This window comes from Anarrhichthys ocellatus, unplaced genomic scaffold (assembly GCF_004355925.1).
Source record: "Anarrhichthys ocellatus isolate YVR2014 unplaced genomic scaffold, GSC_Weel_1.0 scaffold4, whole genome shotgun sequence".
NCBI lineage: Eukaryota > Metazoa > Chordata > Actinopteri > Perciformes > Anarhichadidae > Anarrhichthys > Anarrhichthys ocellatus.
In genome coordinates this window covers 11,053,728-11,070,720 of record NW_022280034.1, presented here as the reverse complement: position 1 = coordinate 11,070,720, position 16,993 = coordinate 11,053,728, and the positions used below count along the sequence as shown (strand labels likewise).

Here is a 16,993-nt window from a genome sequence, read left to right as displayed (position 1 = left end):
CAGCTAAAGTTATAATTCACTGCCATTGATGCTTGAATATAGAATTGAATGTACTTTTATGTCGTTATAACTGTCAAGCCAGCTGACCTTAGCTTAAGAAACGGTTTGACATCTTCCAAATTACGCTTATTTGCTCTCTTGCTGAGAGTCAGATGAGAAGATTGATACCACTCTCACTTCTACACGGTAAATATGAAGCAGCGGGTTAGCTTAGCTTAGCACAAAGACTGGAAACAGGGGCTTACTGCTAGCTCCACTACCAACTACGAAATGTTATTACTTTTTACACTTTTTTATTTTTGTATGGATTAAACAATTAAACAGTTTTGTTGTTTTTGTTGTTTTTTTAAAGCTCTGGACAACCGTTTCCAGTGTTTGTGCTATGCTAAGCTAATCAGCTGCTGGCGATAGCTTTATTTTAACTGCACAGACCATTGACTAGAAGACAGATATGAGTGAGGTGGTGAGTTTCTTTAGCAAATATCTACTTCTTTAAAGGAAACACACGCACACGCGCACGCACTCAAATAGAGACCGGAAATGGTTTCTATCAGTTATCTTCATTTACTGTATATACTTGGACTTCACTGTCTGAAATCACTGGAATAACAAAGTTCACTATTGTTCGCGTGGCACAAGGCCGTAACCAGTTCTCTTTGAAACAAAGACCCAGTCAGCGTTAAACTGAGTGTATCAAGCATAATTAAGTCTTTTTTCCGCCTGAACTGTTTATGGTCCGTAATGATTCATGAGACCAAACAAGTCAACAATGCGCCGGCCTTATCAGAGCATCTTCTTCATGCTCATTTCCTGATCTTATGACTGTCTACCAAGCATTTCCTTATGTCTCCAATCATCGCCTGTGCTTGTAATGCTGGAGACCTTCCTGCTCGTGACCCCCCCCTTCAGCCTCGTGTTGCTGGCCATGCTCTCCGACACTGTCCTTCCTCGCGGTTTCTCCTTCACCACCTCCTCCTCCTCCTCCTCGCGCTTGGTGTTGTCGAGGTTCTGGCGCTCCGGGTCGAAGGCCGGCTGGCTCGAAGGCCGGCTGGCTCGAGCAGAACCACTTCATGGAGCTGTAGAAAAGCTCCGCGCAGCTGGAAACCGCCGATATCACACCTACAGCGAAGTAGAAGCAGAGGAAGACTGTTTTTTCCGCAGGGCGGGAGGTGAAGCAGTCCACCGTGTGGGGGCAAGGGAAGCGGCTACAGGGGAACTGGGCCTCCACCTTGAAGCCGTACAGCATCCACTGGCCCACTAGAAAGCCCAATTCTGCCAATAGGCGGAAGACCACATTAACAATGTACAGCCTCCTCAAATGGCGCTCTTCTCTGTTGTGCTGGCTGCTGGGTTCGCTGGATTTAAAGCTGGTTTCGCTGGATTTAGAGCTGGGTTCGCTGGATTTAGAGCTGGGTTCGCTGGATTTAAAGCTGGTTTTGCTGGATTTAGAGCCGGTGTCCCTCTTGTTGCGGTGATGCATGACATACATGAGGAAAACCAGGGACGGTGTGGCGATGAGGACGATGTGAAACACCCAGAATCTGTACTGGGAGATGGGGAAGGCCATGTCGTAGCACACCTGTTTGCAGCCTGGCTGGAGGGTGTTGCAGGCAAACTCCTCTTGCTCGTCTTCAAACAGGTCGCTGGCCACAGTTCCCAGGATCAGTATCCTGAAGACGAGCATGAGAAAGAGCCAGAAACGGCCAAGCATCGGCGAGAGGGCCTGGAGGCTGTTAAAGAGTCCACTGAGGAAGCCCCATTCACCCATGATTGCAGCGCTGTCTTGGATACGGCTTCTAGGAAAATCGTGAGTTTTATCCACCTGTCCGTCTCTGCCTTCTATGGGTAAAAAAAAGAAACAAATGTATCTTAGTCTTCAATTCATGACTCATAGTGAGACTAAACGGAGTAATCTACAGGTCAAAGGTTTATGCGCCCACAGTGGCGATAAAGGTTCACATTCCCAAGACCTGAAACCAAAAATAAAACATGATTACACCACCTGCAGTAACAGCCATTTAAGCACATCACTAAAGGAGTCAAACAGGAACACTTGCCTATATTAAACCCCCTATGACTAAGTTTCATTTAACACATCTTAAAGACAGAACAGTTGACCCCAACAATGGGATAATATAGGTTACTTTCCACACATCTGAACTTGACTTTGAGACATTTATGAGCACAGCCTCTATCCGCTACAAGCTGCCACTTGTGTCTCTGAAGCATTCCTGAGAAACAGCATTTAAGGACAAGCCAATGGCAGAAAACAACACAAGTTCAGCCTAAAGCAGAGACTTACGAAACCTACCCTCTGTGATAATCCTCGTTTGTCTTCTCCCAGTCGGATACAAACCAAAAGACTTGAACAAATAAAAATTGTGTCCAACAAAGCTCATGTGCACACCAGCTTATATTCCTCTCATTCTCTCTCTAAATGGTATGTGATTGAAGTTTTCCGGGGCTAAAAATTTGAGAGGGCGGCAACAGTTTAGGAAATTCCGGCTACATCCTAATCTGTACCCATCAAGGGTCCCAGACAGACACGATGTTTACTCAAGAGAGGCTCAGTCTTGATGAGCATTTCAAAGAGCTTCCGAAACAGCAGGAAGGGTCTGTTATAAGCTGTGCCAGCAGCTTCCTGGGCCACAATGGGCAACATTAGAACATGCAAATTGCATAAAGCACCCTGACACACGCGGAGTACTTTGTTCAGTTAGCGGCTTTTAAAGACACCCGGCGATTTTCATTGAGCGTAGAGGTTTGAAGTTCAGGATTCGGTATTTCATGCAAGCAATAAAAATGTTTCGAGGAATAGTTGTCTAAATGATCATAAACTCAACTTTTGAACATGCTACTTACCCATTCAAACTTCAGTGAGCTGATCCCCATTTCATCACAGTATATATCTACCACATGTGTGGCGGATGCTCCTCCCTCACAAATCATTTGAAAACTGAGAACCTGACTTGTACAGACGGATGACAGGTTTGACGAGACATTAGCCCTGAAGCAAAGAACAAGTCCAAACACAAGCGATAAACAAACAAACAAACAAGGGAACTTTATTTTTTGCTAAATATAAAAATGAACAGCCATTGAAATATTTACAGGACACAACAAAACACAAACAAGTGAATCACAAAAAAACATTTCAAGAACTCCAAGACTAAAACTAGACATAGATATAATGCAGTCCAAGCACCAGATGTGTATACTTTTTATTTTTTATTTATTTTACTTCTGCTCTTTGACAGGATGAGAAACCGTGACTCAGTTATTTTGTTTCTTTAGGACGGCAGGTCTATCTAAGCCACTAACGTAAATGCAACCATCCTTCAAGTGATAAAATCCGAGCAACATTAAATCGCACGTGTAACTTATTAAGAACATGTCTAGAACACTAAATCTAAAACTGACTCGGCGAGTCAAATTTAAAGGTCTTCATCTGAGTCAGAGTCCATGTTGTAGGCGACAGGTTTCCGGGCACGCGGGGGCCGCGCTGCTACGGGAGCTGCTGCTGCTGCCTCCTGGTCGGAAACCTGGAAGCTGTCGTCGTCGTCGTCCCATTTCTTGGTTTTCTGCAAGAGGAGAGAAAACATTCAGCTCTAAAAAAAAAAAAAAAAAAGTGTTCATTGTGAGTTACAATGACCTTTTCTGAGTTCAGTAGTAGAAACTGACCTTGCTGGTCGTGGTTTTGGCTTTGAGGCGCGACATGAGGTCGCCTGAGCTGCTGTCTGAGTCGTCACTGACGATTTGCTTTCGTTTCAGAACGTGTTTGGCCTTTGCAACGGGAGCTTTGGCTTCAGTCTCCGAGTCAGTGGAGTCAAATGACGGGACCGTCTTCGCAGCCTTGGTGGACGCAGGTTTGGACTTAGAAAGAGCATCAAGGATGGACGGCTGCTTCACGTCTATGAGAAGTCAACAGGAAAAGAGAACAGATTAGGGAAGGATGCATTACACTTTAGCTTTTGCTCTTATCAGAAATATGTGTACAACTAGTGTAACAATTTAACTTGACCTGTAATTTGATGGTGCAATTTTGACGAGGAACCCATAAAAACAGCTTTAGTATAACTTTGGAACTTTACCAATGCATCTACTCTTAAATCTGTGCGACATATGCGCCCCTCTGAGTGGTCCCTAGTTAGTCTAATTACCTGCAGCCTTCTTAGACGCAGCTGGTTTCCTGGCAGCAGGAGCTTTCTTGGGTGCAGCCTCCTTGGTTTTGCGCTGAACTGGAGCCTTGGGTGCAACAGGCAACTGATCATCCGACTGAGCTGCAAAAGCGCCACGAAGTGCAAATTAATGATTGAATTAAAGCGCAGACCCGTGGTTCAACATGTCACCAGCTCATCACACGGGGGTCCCGTGGAAATACTTACAGCTCGACTTGGCTTTAGCTTGTTTAACGGTCGTTTTGCTCCTTGCCGTTTTCTTCCTGCATGAAAATGACAACATTTGATTCAAAAAACGTGAAACACGCTTCTACATCAAGTTGTTGGTTGTTTTAACACTCACGGGGGTTCTGGAGCTTTGGGAGGAGGGCCAGGAGAGTCCACGTCGCTGTCGGCCACGGGCTCTGGGATGAAGCTGTCGTCATCATCGCTGATAACAGCCCTCCGTTTTGGAGCGTCCTTCTTCTCCCAGTCATCAAATTCCTGTTCGCTGTCGGACATACTGTACTTCACCGCAGCTGAAGAAACGAGCAAACAGAGTGGTTTGATTTAGCAACGCTGCCCCGTGAATCAGGGTCAGTGGTAGTTTGTTTTACTAAAGAACTCCCATAACAGATGAGCAATCAAACAGCTGTTGCAAAGATAAGTTTGGGGCGAATTGAGATAGAGAGCTAATTAGCCTCTCAGGAAATGCATTGTATCAGTGTTGTCATTCAAAATCCAAAACATTTCTACAGTGATTGCATCGTGTCTCGCTGTGGAAGAAAGACTGGTGATGTGGCAAGTATTCGGTATGTATGAACAGTCTTTTCATAGATGGGGAAACATAATGGATACAACCATCTCCCTCTAAGCCATGTTAGTTGGTGGTCCGGTTAAATCGAGCGGATTCACCTTTAGATTTGCGTGCCACCTTCTCCCTCGGGGCGACCGCTTCCTCTTCAGACTCCATCTTGCTGTCGGACAGATTGGCATTGGACTCCTCATCCGACCACGGATTGTTTTTGGGCTTCTTGGAAACGGGCTTGAACTGAAGAGTGCTCTGCCTGCTGCTCTTTGATGCTTCTGCAGAGAACGTGTGTTTCTTAGTCATCTCAAGCAAAAAAAAATAAAAAAATACAATGCAGCTTCATTACAGTAGATACAGTATTTAGAAATGTGCAAACTAATAATTTACTGTAAAACATCACTTATGATGGTCAAGGTTTTCGCTCATTTCTGTTGTGAATGCTGTGATATTCCCCCTAAACCATCCACTGTGGGCTACACTCAACATACACACACACACACATCTGGTTCTACAAACATCCAGCAGAAGTCTGTCATTGTGCCCATCTCACTAGGAATGTTAGAATCTTTTGCAAGCTCAAGTAGTCTGGCACATCACCTGAATCACTTTGTAACCGTGGTGGGGCTGAGGAGTAATTGTGGGTAACTATAATGAACACCGTAAAGGCATGCAGCCCTGTATCTTATCTCCGAAGCACAACATCATTTATCTAACAGGTCGTACGCTTAAAATGTATTAAACTAAATCCCAATTTTTGTTTTCAAAATGTTTGCAAATGATGCATTTCTGCCAGGGCTGCCACTAGATGTCACTGAAGAGCAATTTCTTACTTGTTGCAGGACTATATTTATCAAAATGATGTTTTACTCACAATCGCTGAACAATAATTGAGAAATAAGTTTGTCATTTTGTTTGATTGAACTTTTTATGATATTAAAATGATACATCAGAGAAGATAAATTGGAGAGTCTGATGTGCTGTTAAGAGAAAGTCTTTCCCCTCTGAACTGCTGACAGGGGAACATCTTCAGCCACTCACCCGTCTCCTTCGCCTTGGTTCTAGGTTTCTTGCTCAGTCGTGCAGCCAAGCCAACCTCCTCACTCGGCTCCTCGTTCTCTGCATCTTCTCCAAACTCCATCTTCACCACGACCTTTTCGGTCTACAGTTAAGAGAAATCAGGTCAAGCTATGCAGATATAAGACCTACAACACACGACCGGAAGTTTAGCTTCTCACCGGTGTGATAACTGGGAGTACCTCAGAACCCAATAAACTACAAACAATAACAAGATAACCCTTGTCGGGTGTGATTTTTCTAATCTGAAAAGTCATACCTTGACTTTTTTGACCCTCACAGCCTTCTTGTTCGCTTCAGCTTTCATGGCGCTGGTAATGCGCGGGACAACGCGGCGACCTTGCGGCGTGGGCAGAGTCTCCTGCTTCACCTTCATCGCTCTGCCTTTTCCCGCCCCCTTTTTAGCGACGGGCATTTTCTCCGCCTCTTTTTCTTTTTCCTCAACTCTCTGAGCACAAGGAGGAACAAGACCAGAAGAATATTCAGGAGAGAGAGAGAGGTTTGACAGTGACAAGGAGGAACGTAAGTGCTCAATGTGCATGCATGCTCATACCGGACTGAATATACGTCCGTTATGTATTATGCAAGTTATATTGACAATCTCTCTTCTACAACTGCGGTGGACATACGGTAGTTGACCGTGTGTGACTGAGGAGGTGCACTTGCATGTATAGAAATAGCAAGTGTAGACAGATAAAGAGACAATACCTCCAGTTCCTCGCAGAAAGCAGCAAGGTCTTCCTTCCACAGGTCTGATGGAGACTTCTTCTTCAGGGTGTCGAGCTCTGCCATCTAGAAAACAAACGTTGGGTCAGAGACGTTTACACGAGAAGAACCAGTACGATTACGGCAGAGCTGGACATCACACCTTAGCGTCCCTCTGTTTGCACAGCTCATCTTTCTTCTCTTTGGTCAAGTACCACATGGGCATGCTCAGCAGGTAGTTGTAGTCTGGCCCACTGGTGTCCTCCTCCTCCTCCTCCTCCTCCGCCTCTTCCTCTATGGCGTCCACATTCTACGAGCATGAACACAAACATGTAATATTTGCCGTAGCGGAGGCGGACTACCTAGCAGTCTGAATTCAAGCAGCTGAAAACCACACGATTCAGAGTCTCCTACCTTCTCTTGGGCCTGTTTCCAAGCCTTCACTGGGTCAGAGTCGTAGCCCATCTGCTGCAGCATGCGGATCAGTTCCTTCTTTGGCTTGTTCTCTAAAAATAGATGAACGTTATTAATACTTTTGATAAAAGGAAAATCAAAAAACACATTCTACGGTCGGCACGATTTTGGCTAAAATGATGGTGACTGCTATGAATATTACAATTTCAGAAGCGGTTCCAAATAAAACACTTAAGTAGCTTTTCTTCAACATTTAATCTGAGGCTAAATTACTCACCATTAGTGGAGAGTCATGTAAAAATACAAACTATTTATCTTCCTTGTTTATACGCTTTATAAAGAAAAGTGTAACCAGTCACTAACCAATGACCAGGCTGCCCTCGATTTTCTCCAGGATGAAGCGGGCCTGGTTTGTGAGTTTAGCGCTCTCTGCAGTCAGCATGCCGACCAACCAATCCTTTCTCAGCACGTAGTACTTCATCCTCAACTCAAAGAAGTCCTTGAAAATATCCTGCACGGACTCGTACTTATTCAGGCTGCCCGCATGGTCAAACAGAACCTAAAAATAAATAATGATAGTCAGGTACATGACGACTTGATCCAGCCTCTCTCGCTGAAACATTAGATATGTGCATATGTGTGGCAGCGGGTACCATAGAATTGCAAGTGAGGGTGTTCTGAAGTTTGAAGACTTTGTGGAGGCCAGCAGCCTCCGCCTCACTCAGCTTCTCTTCCGTCATCTTGACCACAAAGCGCACGGTGGTGTCGGTGTGGTATTCCTTGTAGTCTGTGATCAGAGGGGGGACCTTCTCTGTGCCACCTAACATCGGCTCCAGCACGTTCTCCTTGTAGATCTAGGCCGACAGAGAACCGCGTGAAATGACATGTAGATGTAATTAAAAATGATCGCGAAAAGTACTCAAAGTGAATTCATTTCATCCTCGAGACAATGTTACAATCCGGAACACGTCCCTAATAAGTAGGACAAAGCTCGAGGGACTAACCTGCGTCCAGGATTTGACGGGCAACTCAGAGATCTCAATGGTGGTGGAATCAATGATGGCCACCTCTCCACTGATCATGTACTGGTTGTCCACCACATGCTCGAGTGCGCCTTTGAAGCCTTTGTAGTTTGGAAGCTGTGGGAGAGAAAAAAAAAGAAAAAAGCACTGTCATCGTCTGATTTGTCCACCAAGGAGACACAAGACAGCGATGTCAGAAAGCAACAGCAGCCGTTTCCTGTCCTCACCATGGGCAGAGGCTCGTCGCCGTTGAGCATGCGGTGGATGTTGCTGACGATCTCTCGTATGTCGTAGTTGGGGATCTTGCTGGCCCAGCCCGTGCCGATACCTTCGACACCGTTCACCAGCACCGTGGGGATGATGGGCAAGTACCACTCCGGCTCCACGCGCTGGTTGTCATCAACGTTGTACTTGAGCAGGTTGTCGTCCACAGTTGGGAAAAGAAGGCGGGCCAGAGGGCTGGAAGGACAGAATAATTGGGAGAATTTTTAGGTTAATCGGCAACTAATCGTGACATTAACTCCCCCCCACGTTCCTAAACGTGTGCAGGATGTCTGTATCTTTAGATTATTTGTAGTTTGCCAGGAGGCTGCTGACCTGAGCATGGTGAAGATGTATCGAGGGCTGGCAGAGTCCTTGCCACCGTGCAATCTGGTTCCGAACTGACCCAGAGGCTGCAGCAGGTTCAAGTTGTTGCTTCCCACAAAGTTCTGGGCCAAACCGACAATGGTCATCATCAGAGAGATCTGGAACATTAACAGAGATGAAGAGATTAAACCAACAGTATTAAAAAGACAACCAAAGAAAGCTTCACAGAAAGTTTATAACAACAAAAATCATTGGCATTGTAAACATATGTGGGAAATAACCAGATCAAAATTTGTGATGTCGTCTCACCTCTCCGTGGTGGTAGGCTGACATCTCAGCCACCGAGCCAGCCAACTGGGCCACCTTCACCTCCCGCTTGTCATTCCTCTTGAAGCAACAGAACAGCACCTTCCTCTGGCCTGGTTTCAGACCTGACACACACACACACACATTAAACCACTCGCACACCTGACAAACAGTTCTTCTTAAGATTCACAAACATGTTCTCAGTGATCGTGATCGTTGTCACACACCGTCCACCAGGCAGGGGAGGGACCGCTCGTTGTCAGAGTTGGAGAAAAGTACCAGCTCCTTGTTGACAAAGTCGTTGTACGAGAGGGACTTGGTGGACTGACTGTACAAGTAATCCTGTGAAGAGACGGCAAGATACAGTGAAAGTCAACAGGAAATAGTAACAAAGCAGAATTCATCCAGTGTTGGGATGTTACCTCTGGCAGGTTGTGAGCCCTGCGCTGACGCCTGTTCACCATGAAGTTGGTCAGCCACACTTTACGCTCGTCCACTTTCTTCTTGCTAAAGGCCTGGGGAAAAAAACAACAACAAAAAGACACAAGAATCAAATATTAACACTCCAACTAATAATTATATCCTCGTCAGGAAGTTTATGATAACTTATATTGCACCCTGTTATTAGTTTACAAAAGGACCTCGAAGGTTTTACATGACCGTCCCCGGGTGAACTATAAATTTCATTGGCTGATAAAGCCACCATCAAGACGGGTGACATCTTACAAGGGAAATAGCTTCATCGTCCTCAGGTCCAGAGTACTTGAATGGGATACGGTGCCTCTGCATATCAGAGAAGTACTCCTTGGCTTCCTGTGATGTGCTGGTTCCCAAACCTGGATGGACAAAGGCCACAAAGGTTAGATAGAGCAATATAAAAGACACAAGGTTACAAGCATAACACTGGCCAGGTATGAAAAGCAGCTTACTTGTCATGTTTACTACCACACAGGGGTTTTATAACAAACCTTTGTAGTATTTTATTTTCCAAGATTTGGGGTTGGACTGGCTTTCCTTCCATGCAGTGTATTCAGGGATACTGTAGAAAGACATCTGGGTTTTCTTATGAGATGCCTAAAGAGAGGGGGGAAAGGGAAGAAGGCTGTTTGTTGACAAAATGGTCAAATAAGGACAGAATATGACCACCAGGGTTCATGAAGAGTGAGATCTTTTACATAAATGGAAGAATTGTTGTTTTGACATCAGATGGCAATGTTGTTGTAAGTTCAGGGAGACTACTCAAAAAGCCTGAACCTCTACCAGGGCTAGAAATCATCCTGTTTCACATGATATGCTATATTCCCATATCATATAGTGACTTTTAATAAATAATGAAATAACTTGTCAAACACAGATCTTGTGGTTTCAGTGTGAGACTATGCACCTTGATGATGGGGGTGATGAACTCTTCCAGGAAATTGTGGCGCAGCAGGGACGGCCAGTTGTGGTGGATGAAGTTGATCAGAAGGCCCTTAATGTGGGAGCCATCTTGATCCTGTCAAAATCACAACATTAACGTTATCAGTAAAGATGGATCCACTCAAACTGTTACATGTAGCACCTACATTGAAGTGCGTGACAAACGTGAAAAGTAGAGTTTACGACGTGCTCTATGACGGCACTGACAAGCAGTAAAATAAGTTTAAATTTGATGCACTGAACAGCTAATTAAAAATATGTCCAAGATGAGAATTAAAGACTCCTGTCGCACCTGATCTGTCATGATCATGATCTTGCCATAACGCAGAGTCTTGAGGGATTCTGGGTCGCTGTAGTTCTTCTTGTACTGAAGGCCGAGGATCTTAATGATGCTGTTGATTTCAGCATTCTCCATGATCTGAGGAGGAAGGCCAAACAAAGCTCAATACGGTTCTCTGATTGAACCCATTGTTATTATGTGTTCTAAGACATCGTGAATGCATCGGTGTCCATCCGGAGGTAAACACAATACAAGCTCTATCGTTACGATATATGTAACCTCACCTGTTTGAGTGTGGCCTCCCGGACGTTGAGCATTTTTCCCCTGAGAGGGAAGACGCCATAGTGGTCCCTGCCGATCACTCCCAGCCCAGACACAGCGAGTGTCTTGGCCGAGTCTCCCTCAGTAAGGATCAGCGTGCAGCCGATGGAGTTCTTGCCGCCTGCCAGAGAACACGGTCATTGCAGGACGATAGCTGCTAATTCGCTTTCTCGCCAGACTAAGACTGTAGAAAAGAGAAAACTGGCAGTGTATACAATACCTGCATCGTTGGCATCGTCCAGTTTAGGCACCCCTTTGATTTTGGTGTGCTTCACACTGGAGCATTTCTTGTTCAGCTGAGTCTGAGCCTTGAACTTCACCCAGTTCATGATGCTTTCTACAATCCCACAGGATGTGGCCTGTGGAGAACAGAGAATGAAGATTTGTGATATCTGAGTGATTACACTTCTGAGTGTAAAAAAAAAAATCCAGTGCGAGTGATTCTTCATTGGCACCTGTTTAATGAACTTGTCACTGAGAGGACACGCGGAGCCAAAGCTCTTCTGCTGCAGTGTCATGTTCTCTTTGGTCTGAGAGTCAAAGGTGGGGTTCTCAATCAGGCAGTTGACGAACAGACACAGGTGGTTCTTCACCTGGATGGAGAGGGAGTGGAGCATTCTCAGTTATGTGTTCTGCTAACAGGAGACCAGCAATCTCTGGAATAGTTTCCATTCAGCTAAGATCCGAGTTCACAATGAGATGACTGTACCTGGAAAGGCTTGACGGCCACCCCAGCTTTGTTCTTCTTCTTCACCACTTCAATGAGCTTGCTAACCACCTGGTCAGCGACGAAGTCAACGTGCCTCCCTCCCTGAGGGTGCAAAGGACAAACACAAGATCCCACTTACAGAATAAACGACATAAGTCTTAATCATAGTGACACAAAGTGGCCCGGGAGAGCTGCCAGACTTGTACGTAGCTGCCAAAGGAGCCTGGACTACTGGTTCAGTCAGCATTAAAGCGCGTCAAAGCAGCTCTACGACATAAATTTAGACGGGACTTACAAATTAAGATAAAATTAAAATTGGCGCCCAGTATTCCATCACACTACTTAAAACAAATGTAATTATCGGTGTAGCTTTGAGTTCACAGCCCAGAGTCAATCTACCACTCTGTTACACAGATGCAATCAATGGCATTACCTTGGTTGTGGCAATGCTGTTGACAAAGCTGACTTGCTGGAAACCTTTCTCACTCATGGTGAGGCAGACCTCCCAGCGGTCGTTGACGATCTCGTGGACCACGGTGAGGGCACTGCCGAGCTCGTCCACCCGGTCCTTCACATACATGTCCACGTAGCTGCGGAAACCTGTCAGCTGGAGTACAAGGCTGGTTTTAGTCTTGAGCACAAGACGTCCCCTCGACAGGCTTATGCAGTGAATAATGAGCGTTGGGTTTATTTCTGTTTGGACATTTATGCAAACTCTTTCATCAAAGCCATGTAAAAGTTTAGGATGTAAAAAAAAAAAGGCTTTGAGAAATGCCATAATATTGAATTTAGTACTTTGAATGCAAAGAAGAAAAGACACACTACAGCATGGTGACTTACTGGCAGCCTCTTGCCATTGAAGAACACACGGACACCCTTGGAGGCTCCAGCAATGTCGTACGCCCTCCTGGTCATCAGAGCCACGGTGTCTTTGTCCAGGACGCTCATTTTAAACTTGGTTAGGTCCGGCCTGAACGTGATGCAAGTGTGTTCCTCTCCGTCAAAGGGTGTGATGTGGGAATCCCCTGCCCTGCCCATGTTGTCATACCAAGTCTGTGGAAAACATGGAGATATTGTGAAATTACATATTTCCCTTTCAAGTTAGAAAAGAGTAAATGTGGTCAGCCTCCCCGGCCCCCCCACCTGCTTGAAGGTCTTCTTTGACTCTTTACAGGAAGTCTCCACAGTGAACTTTGTGCTAAAGATGTTGCAAAGCTTAGCACCATATCCATTGCGTCCACCTAAAGAAGAAGTATTGGTGTGAAGATGTGATTTAGGATACTAGAGAAGCAATAGTCGACTGATTAAACAAAACATTGCTGTAGTGTATGTATACAAAACCATGTGTGGCTTTAAATTACATTTCTGCTGACTACCCAGGGCTTATGTTCATAGTTTACAATAATGAAATATCTTTTTTGGAACAAGGATGTTTAAACTATACTCTTACAATAGAGTTTGTGATTATTAATAATTCCTAATGATTATAACAGACATTTTGGTGGTTTTTGCTGTAACACGTTGCATCAAGCATTGTCATCACATGACTAGATCTCTGCAGTTCTTCTGTCAGTCTCACCGGTGACTTTCTTTTCGTCATCATCATAGTTACTGGAAGTGAGGAGCTGTCCAAAGATGAGAGCAGGCACATAGACCTTCTCCACTTTGTGCTGCACCACAGGGATACCCTTCCCATTATTCCACACACTGATGGTGTTGTTCTCACTACAAAGAACAAAAGAATACACACATTTCATCATGTGCTTCTGGGATACCAAGGAAATCAGTTGAGCTGGATATGGGGCTATTATTTATATCTTACAAGCAAAGGGACACTGTGGTGAGGTCATAACATATTTTGAGATCTTAACTTGTCATCCAACATTATATAACACTCACACATCTATGTTGATCTTGATGGTGGACATGCTCTTGTCCCTCTGCTTATTGTCAGCTGCATTCACTGTAGAAAGGGGGAAAAAAGGCCTCAGTATGGTAGGACCGCCAAGTGATGGCCAGCAATTTGTCTCTTTACATTATACACCATGTAAAGTTGTGCACGCTGTTTACTCACCAAGGATCTCATCAAAAATCTTGTAAAGCCCGGGCACAAACGTCACATCACGGCAGTTCAGTCCATCGTCCTCATCATACACCCACATTTGCTAAAGAAAGAAGTATAACGTGACCCATTAATTCTTTGTTCTCCTTATCAACCTGAACCTAATTAGAGAAGCCATCCATTTCAAAGACAGCCGTGTGCTGCTCACTTGGGTGACGGGCTCTACAGAGCCAATGTAGGAGTCCGGTCGGAGCAAAATGTGCTCCAACTGCGTCTTCTTCTGGTAGATCCTCTCCACTGACATGCGCTTTGGATCATTCTTGGTCTTTTCCAAAGGCTTGTTTTCAAAGAAGGTCTGCTGCGAATGACACAGGGTTATCTTTTGAGTTTTCTTGCATTGCATGGCTAAGTCTATAAACATGCAGAGGAGTTCTACTTGTGTTACAAGTAACCTCGGTATGATGACCAGCATCTGCAACGACACTCGCTCACACAACTCCACATCCTTGTAATTACTTGAATCTTGAGTATTAATGGATACAAAATGTCAGACAATTTGGTAAACACAAATACTAAGTCTACTGGAAAAAAGTCAATCATCTGTGAAGTTTAGTCTACAAAACACCAAGTTTCGGGGATCTGATTTCAAAGTGTTGCTCAAAGGTACTTCAGGAGGGCAGATGTTTGAACGTAACTAGTTACAGACACGTTTTTGATTTCGAAAATAACACGTGTAGTCTATCTACTATCTACACATATAAATACATAAATGACAATGTCACATTCCGAGTGAAGCTCCCCGAGGTCTTCCAGACCGATTAACTGCAACATTGGTTGTTAAACTTCTGAATTCATATCAATTTTGATCCTAACGTTAAATGAATGCAACAATACTATTGCGTGTGCAACGCCATAGAGACGGGCAACTTTACTTCTTAATCGATTAAGTAAACAACGCAACGTGACGTGACGTTGGGGTTAACAATAGCTAACTAACGTTAGCCGGATGGTTGCTAAAATGTATTGGCCTACATCACATTTAATTTGAAGGGAGTTATTACACGACTGATAGGGGCCAAACATTGTTATTTTCTTAAGCAGTGCGTTAACGATAGTTATATTTGTTACTACTAACAAGCGTCAAACGGTGTGCTAACTAGCACATTGTAACCGTTGCTAAGACACTTCACGAACACTAACAGTAGCGTTAGCTGCTGGCTAGTTAGTTCCACAGTACGTTAGCAAGTTAGCTAGCAGCAAATATCGAAGTTTTGGTAGTTACCTTCAGTGGTTCCGCCATTCTTCTTATATTTACTGCCTAACCCTGGTGCCTGCAATAACTTATTAACTATGTTTAAAACTGACTTTAGCTAAGAAACTACCGCCTGGCTGCACTACAACGTATCGTCTCAGACTAAATCAAGGACCCACTATGAAAATTCAAAACTTGGAGCGAACCTCTCCCGCCAGCTATATTGACCAATCAGACCAAGGGCCTGCTGACGTTTCCCTCCAATGAGGAACGCAGAACCCTCTTTTTTTTTCAGGTAAACAACCAATAACCGAAGAGGCACGAGCATTGGAAGCCCGCCCACATTGCGTCTCACGGCCAATCAACTTCCTAAGATACAGAAGAATAGAATAGAATCATAAATGCTCGAAAATGAATAGGCCGCTTACGGATGTTTACACAATCTAAAATCCGGAAAAGGGGTAAATATTTAGTTATTGTTATTGTTCTTAAAAACTGTCCATTTAATTCTTATATAATTCTGATTTGGTAATAACTGGCCAATGTGGAAATAAACATTCACTTTTGTGAAACTGTGATAGCTTAATTGAATGATTAATAAAGTGGTTATATTTGTCATGGATCACATGTTCATGATTATGCTACAATAAATACACCAACACTGATTAAGGTGAGCTGAAACCATGTTGTTGGTTTACCAATATGAAATATCTTACAAAACATCAAAATTAACCTTTTCTCAATACATGACTAAGTCTATATACATGCACAGCTTATAGCACATACCTCACTAATAGAGTGGTCACTGAGTATATGAACAGTGGTGTGTTTTTTTATCATTGTTTTGGCTGTAGCCTACTGCAGCACACTGGAAACACTCACCGTGCAATTAGGGTGCTGACTTGAAGCCTATATGTAATATAGGCTACATACAGTGTGTAGTCACATATCTTCAAAAAACTAAATTCAGTGGCAAAACAGACCTCTTTTGACTCATACAAGTTTTATTAAACGCACACTTCCATGTAAGCGCTTCTAAAGCTTTTGACCATATACTAGGTGAAATAATTGAGGTAAGGCCTCATCAAATGATTGACTAGATTTAGTTTTGTCTCTAATAATCAAGTCTGTGAATTGTATTCTGTTCCATAGTAAAATGACATATCTAACCTATTGCTATGCTTAACTGTACCAACTTATAGGTCTGTCTTTATTGATGACATATCACACAAGCTACTCTATGGCACTTTTAAAGCTTTGCCATGTTATTTGAAGCCTAATACGCTTGCTGTATAATCCTGCAGGATTTACAGAGTTCAGAGAAACTGTGATATTCACAGCTGCATAATGACATTCAGGATTCACGGAGCCAAGGGAAGTATTCAACATCTGTGTGCACATTCCGTCTTATTAACATCTCGTCTTGAAGCTACACCTGCAAAGTCGACAAATAATTTAACACCTGACCGAAAAGTCAAGTGGTCATCAGCACCTGAGGTACTCGTATCAGCAGTAGCCTCCTGCAGCAGGTGGCAGCTGCTTCTTTAACACAGGCTGAATACAATTATTACTGAAGATGGCAATCTCGTAGATGTCCAATAACAAGGAAACAGGAGCAGGTTCAAAATGCATCACTTTTGATTAATCAGAAAGTCAACAACACCGGCACAGTTCATTTATAGGACATTTTAAAATCCGTCATGGATGTGGTGGTTGACATGGTCGCTCGGATGGTTCAGACAAACAAGCACTAACCACAACAAGCTCACGGCTGCACAACAGTGGAAAGAAGCGCACACATTTTCTCAGCATTCCCTAATAAACCACCGTTTATGTGTACCTTTTGGTCGGTATTGGTATAAACCGTTACTGT

General features: G+C 44.0%; 2 protein-coding genes across 3 annotated transcripts; both read right to left on the bottom strand.

Annotated features, from left to right (window-relative positions):
• Positions 1-337: 337 nt before the first annotated feature.
• Positions 338-2,389, bottom strand: LOC116381676 (gap junction delta-3 protein). Its single transcript, XM_031843998.1, is given in 3 exon segments — positions 338-1,036; positions 1,038-1,839; positions 2,312-2,389. Coding segments are annotated over 2 exon segments (951 nt in total). The 5' UTR covers positions 1,769-1,839; positions 2,312-2,389; the 3' UTR covers positions 338-816.
• Positions 2,390-2,929: 540 nt separating this feature from the next.
• top2a (DNA topoisomerase II alpha) lies at positions 2,930-15,301 on the bottom strand. Of its 2 annotated transcripts, none has more exons than XM_031844191.1 (35): positions 15,151-15,301; positions 14,077-14,226; positions 13,881-13,971; positions 13,706-13,769; positions 13,386-13,531; positions 12,950-13,047; positions 12,647-12,859; positions 12,240-12,413; positions 11,807-11,908; positions 11,553-11,690; positions 11,318-11,456; positions 11,061-11,218; positions 10,789-10,914; positions 10,462-10,572; positions 10,046-10,151; positions 9,804-9,913; positions 9,500-9,592; positions 9,305-9,419; positions 9,081-9,202; positions 8,781-8,929; positions 8,411-8,642; positions 8,166-8,300; positions 7,815-8,015; positions 7,525-7,720; positions 7,162-7,253; positions 6,911-7,057; positions 6,751-6,834; positions 6,302-6,490; positions 6,007-6,127; positions 5,073-5,243; positions 4,522-4,696; positions 4,386-4,441; positions 4,161-4,280; positions 3,682-3,911; positions 2,930-3,581 (listed from the first exon to the last, which is right to left on the bottom strand). In XM_031844191.1, exons 1-35 carry the CDS (start codon positions 15,166-15,168, stop codon positions 3,435-3,437), a joined length of 4,719 nt encoding a protein of 1,572 aa, XP_031700051.1. In that variant the 5' UTR covers positions 15,169-15,301; the 3' UTR covers positions 2,930-3,434. The 2 variants fall into 2 exon arrangements, with proteins under 2 accessions (XP_031700051.1, XP_031700052.1); XM_031844192.1 differs by having other exon boundaries at positions 14,077-14,223.
• Positions 15,302-16,993: the final 1,692 nt, after the last annotated feature.

What these genes read in the sequence shown, in the direction of transcription:
- top2a (XM_031844191.1), bottom strand. An exon ending in CTGTAGAGCCCGTCACCCAA is followed by an intron (nt 13,972 to 14,076) that starts GTGAGCAGCACA and finishes TTCTTTCTTTAG; the next exon opens with CAAATGTGGGTGTATGATGA. An exon ending in AACCAAGGCGAAGGAGACGG is followed by an intron (nt 5,244 to 6,006) that starts GTGAGTGGCTGA and finishes CGTTCTCTGCAG; the next exon opens with AAGCATCAAAGAGCAGCAGG.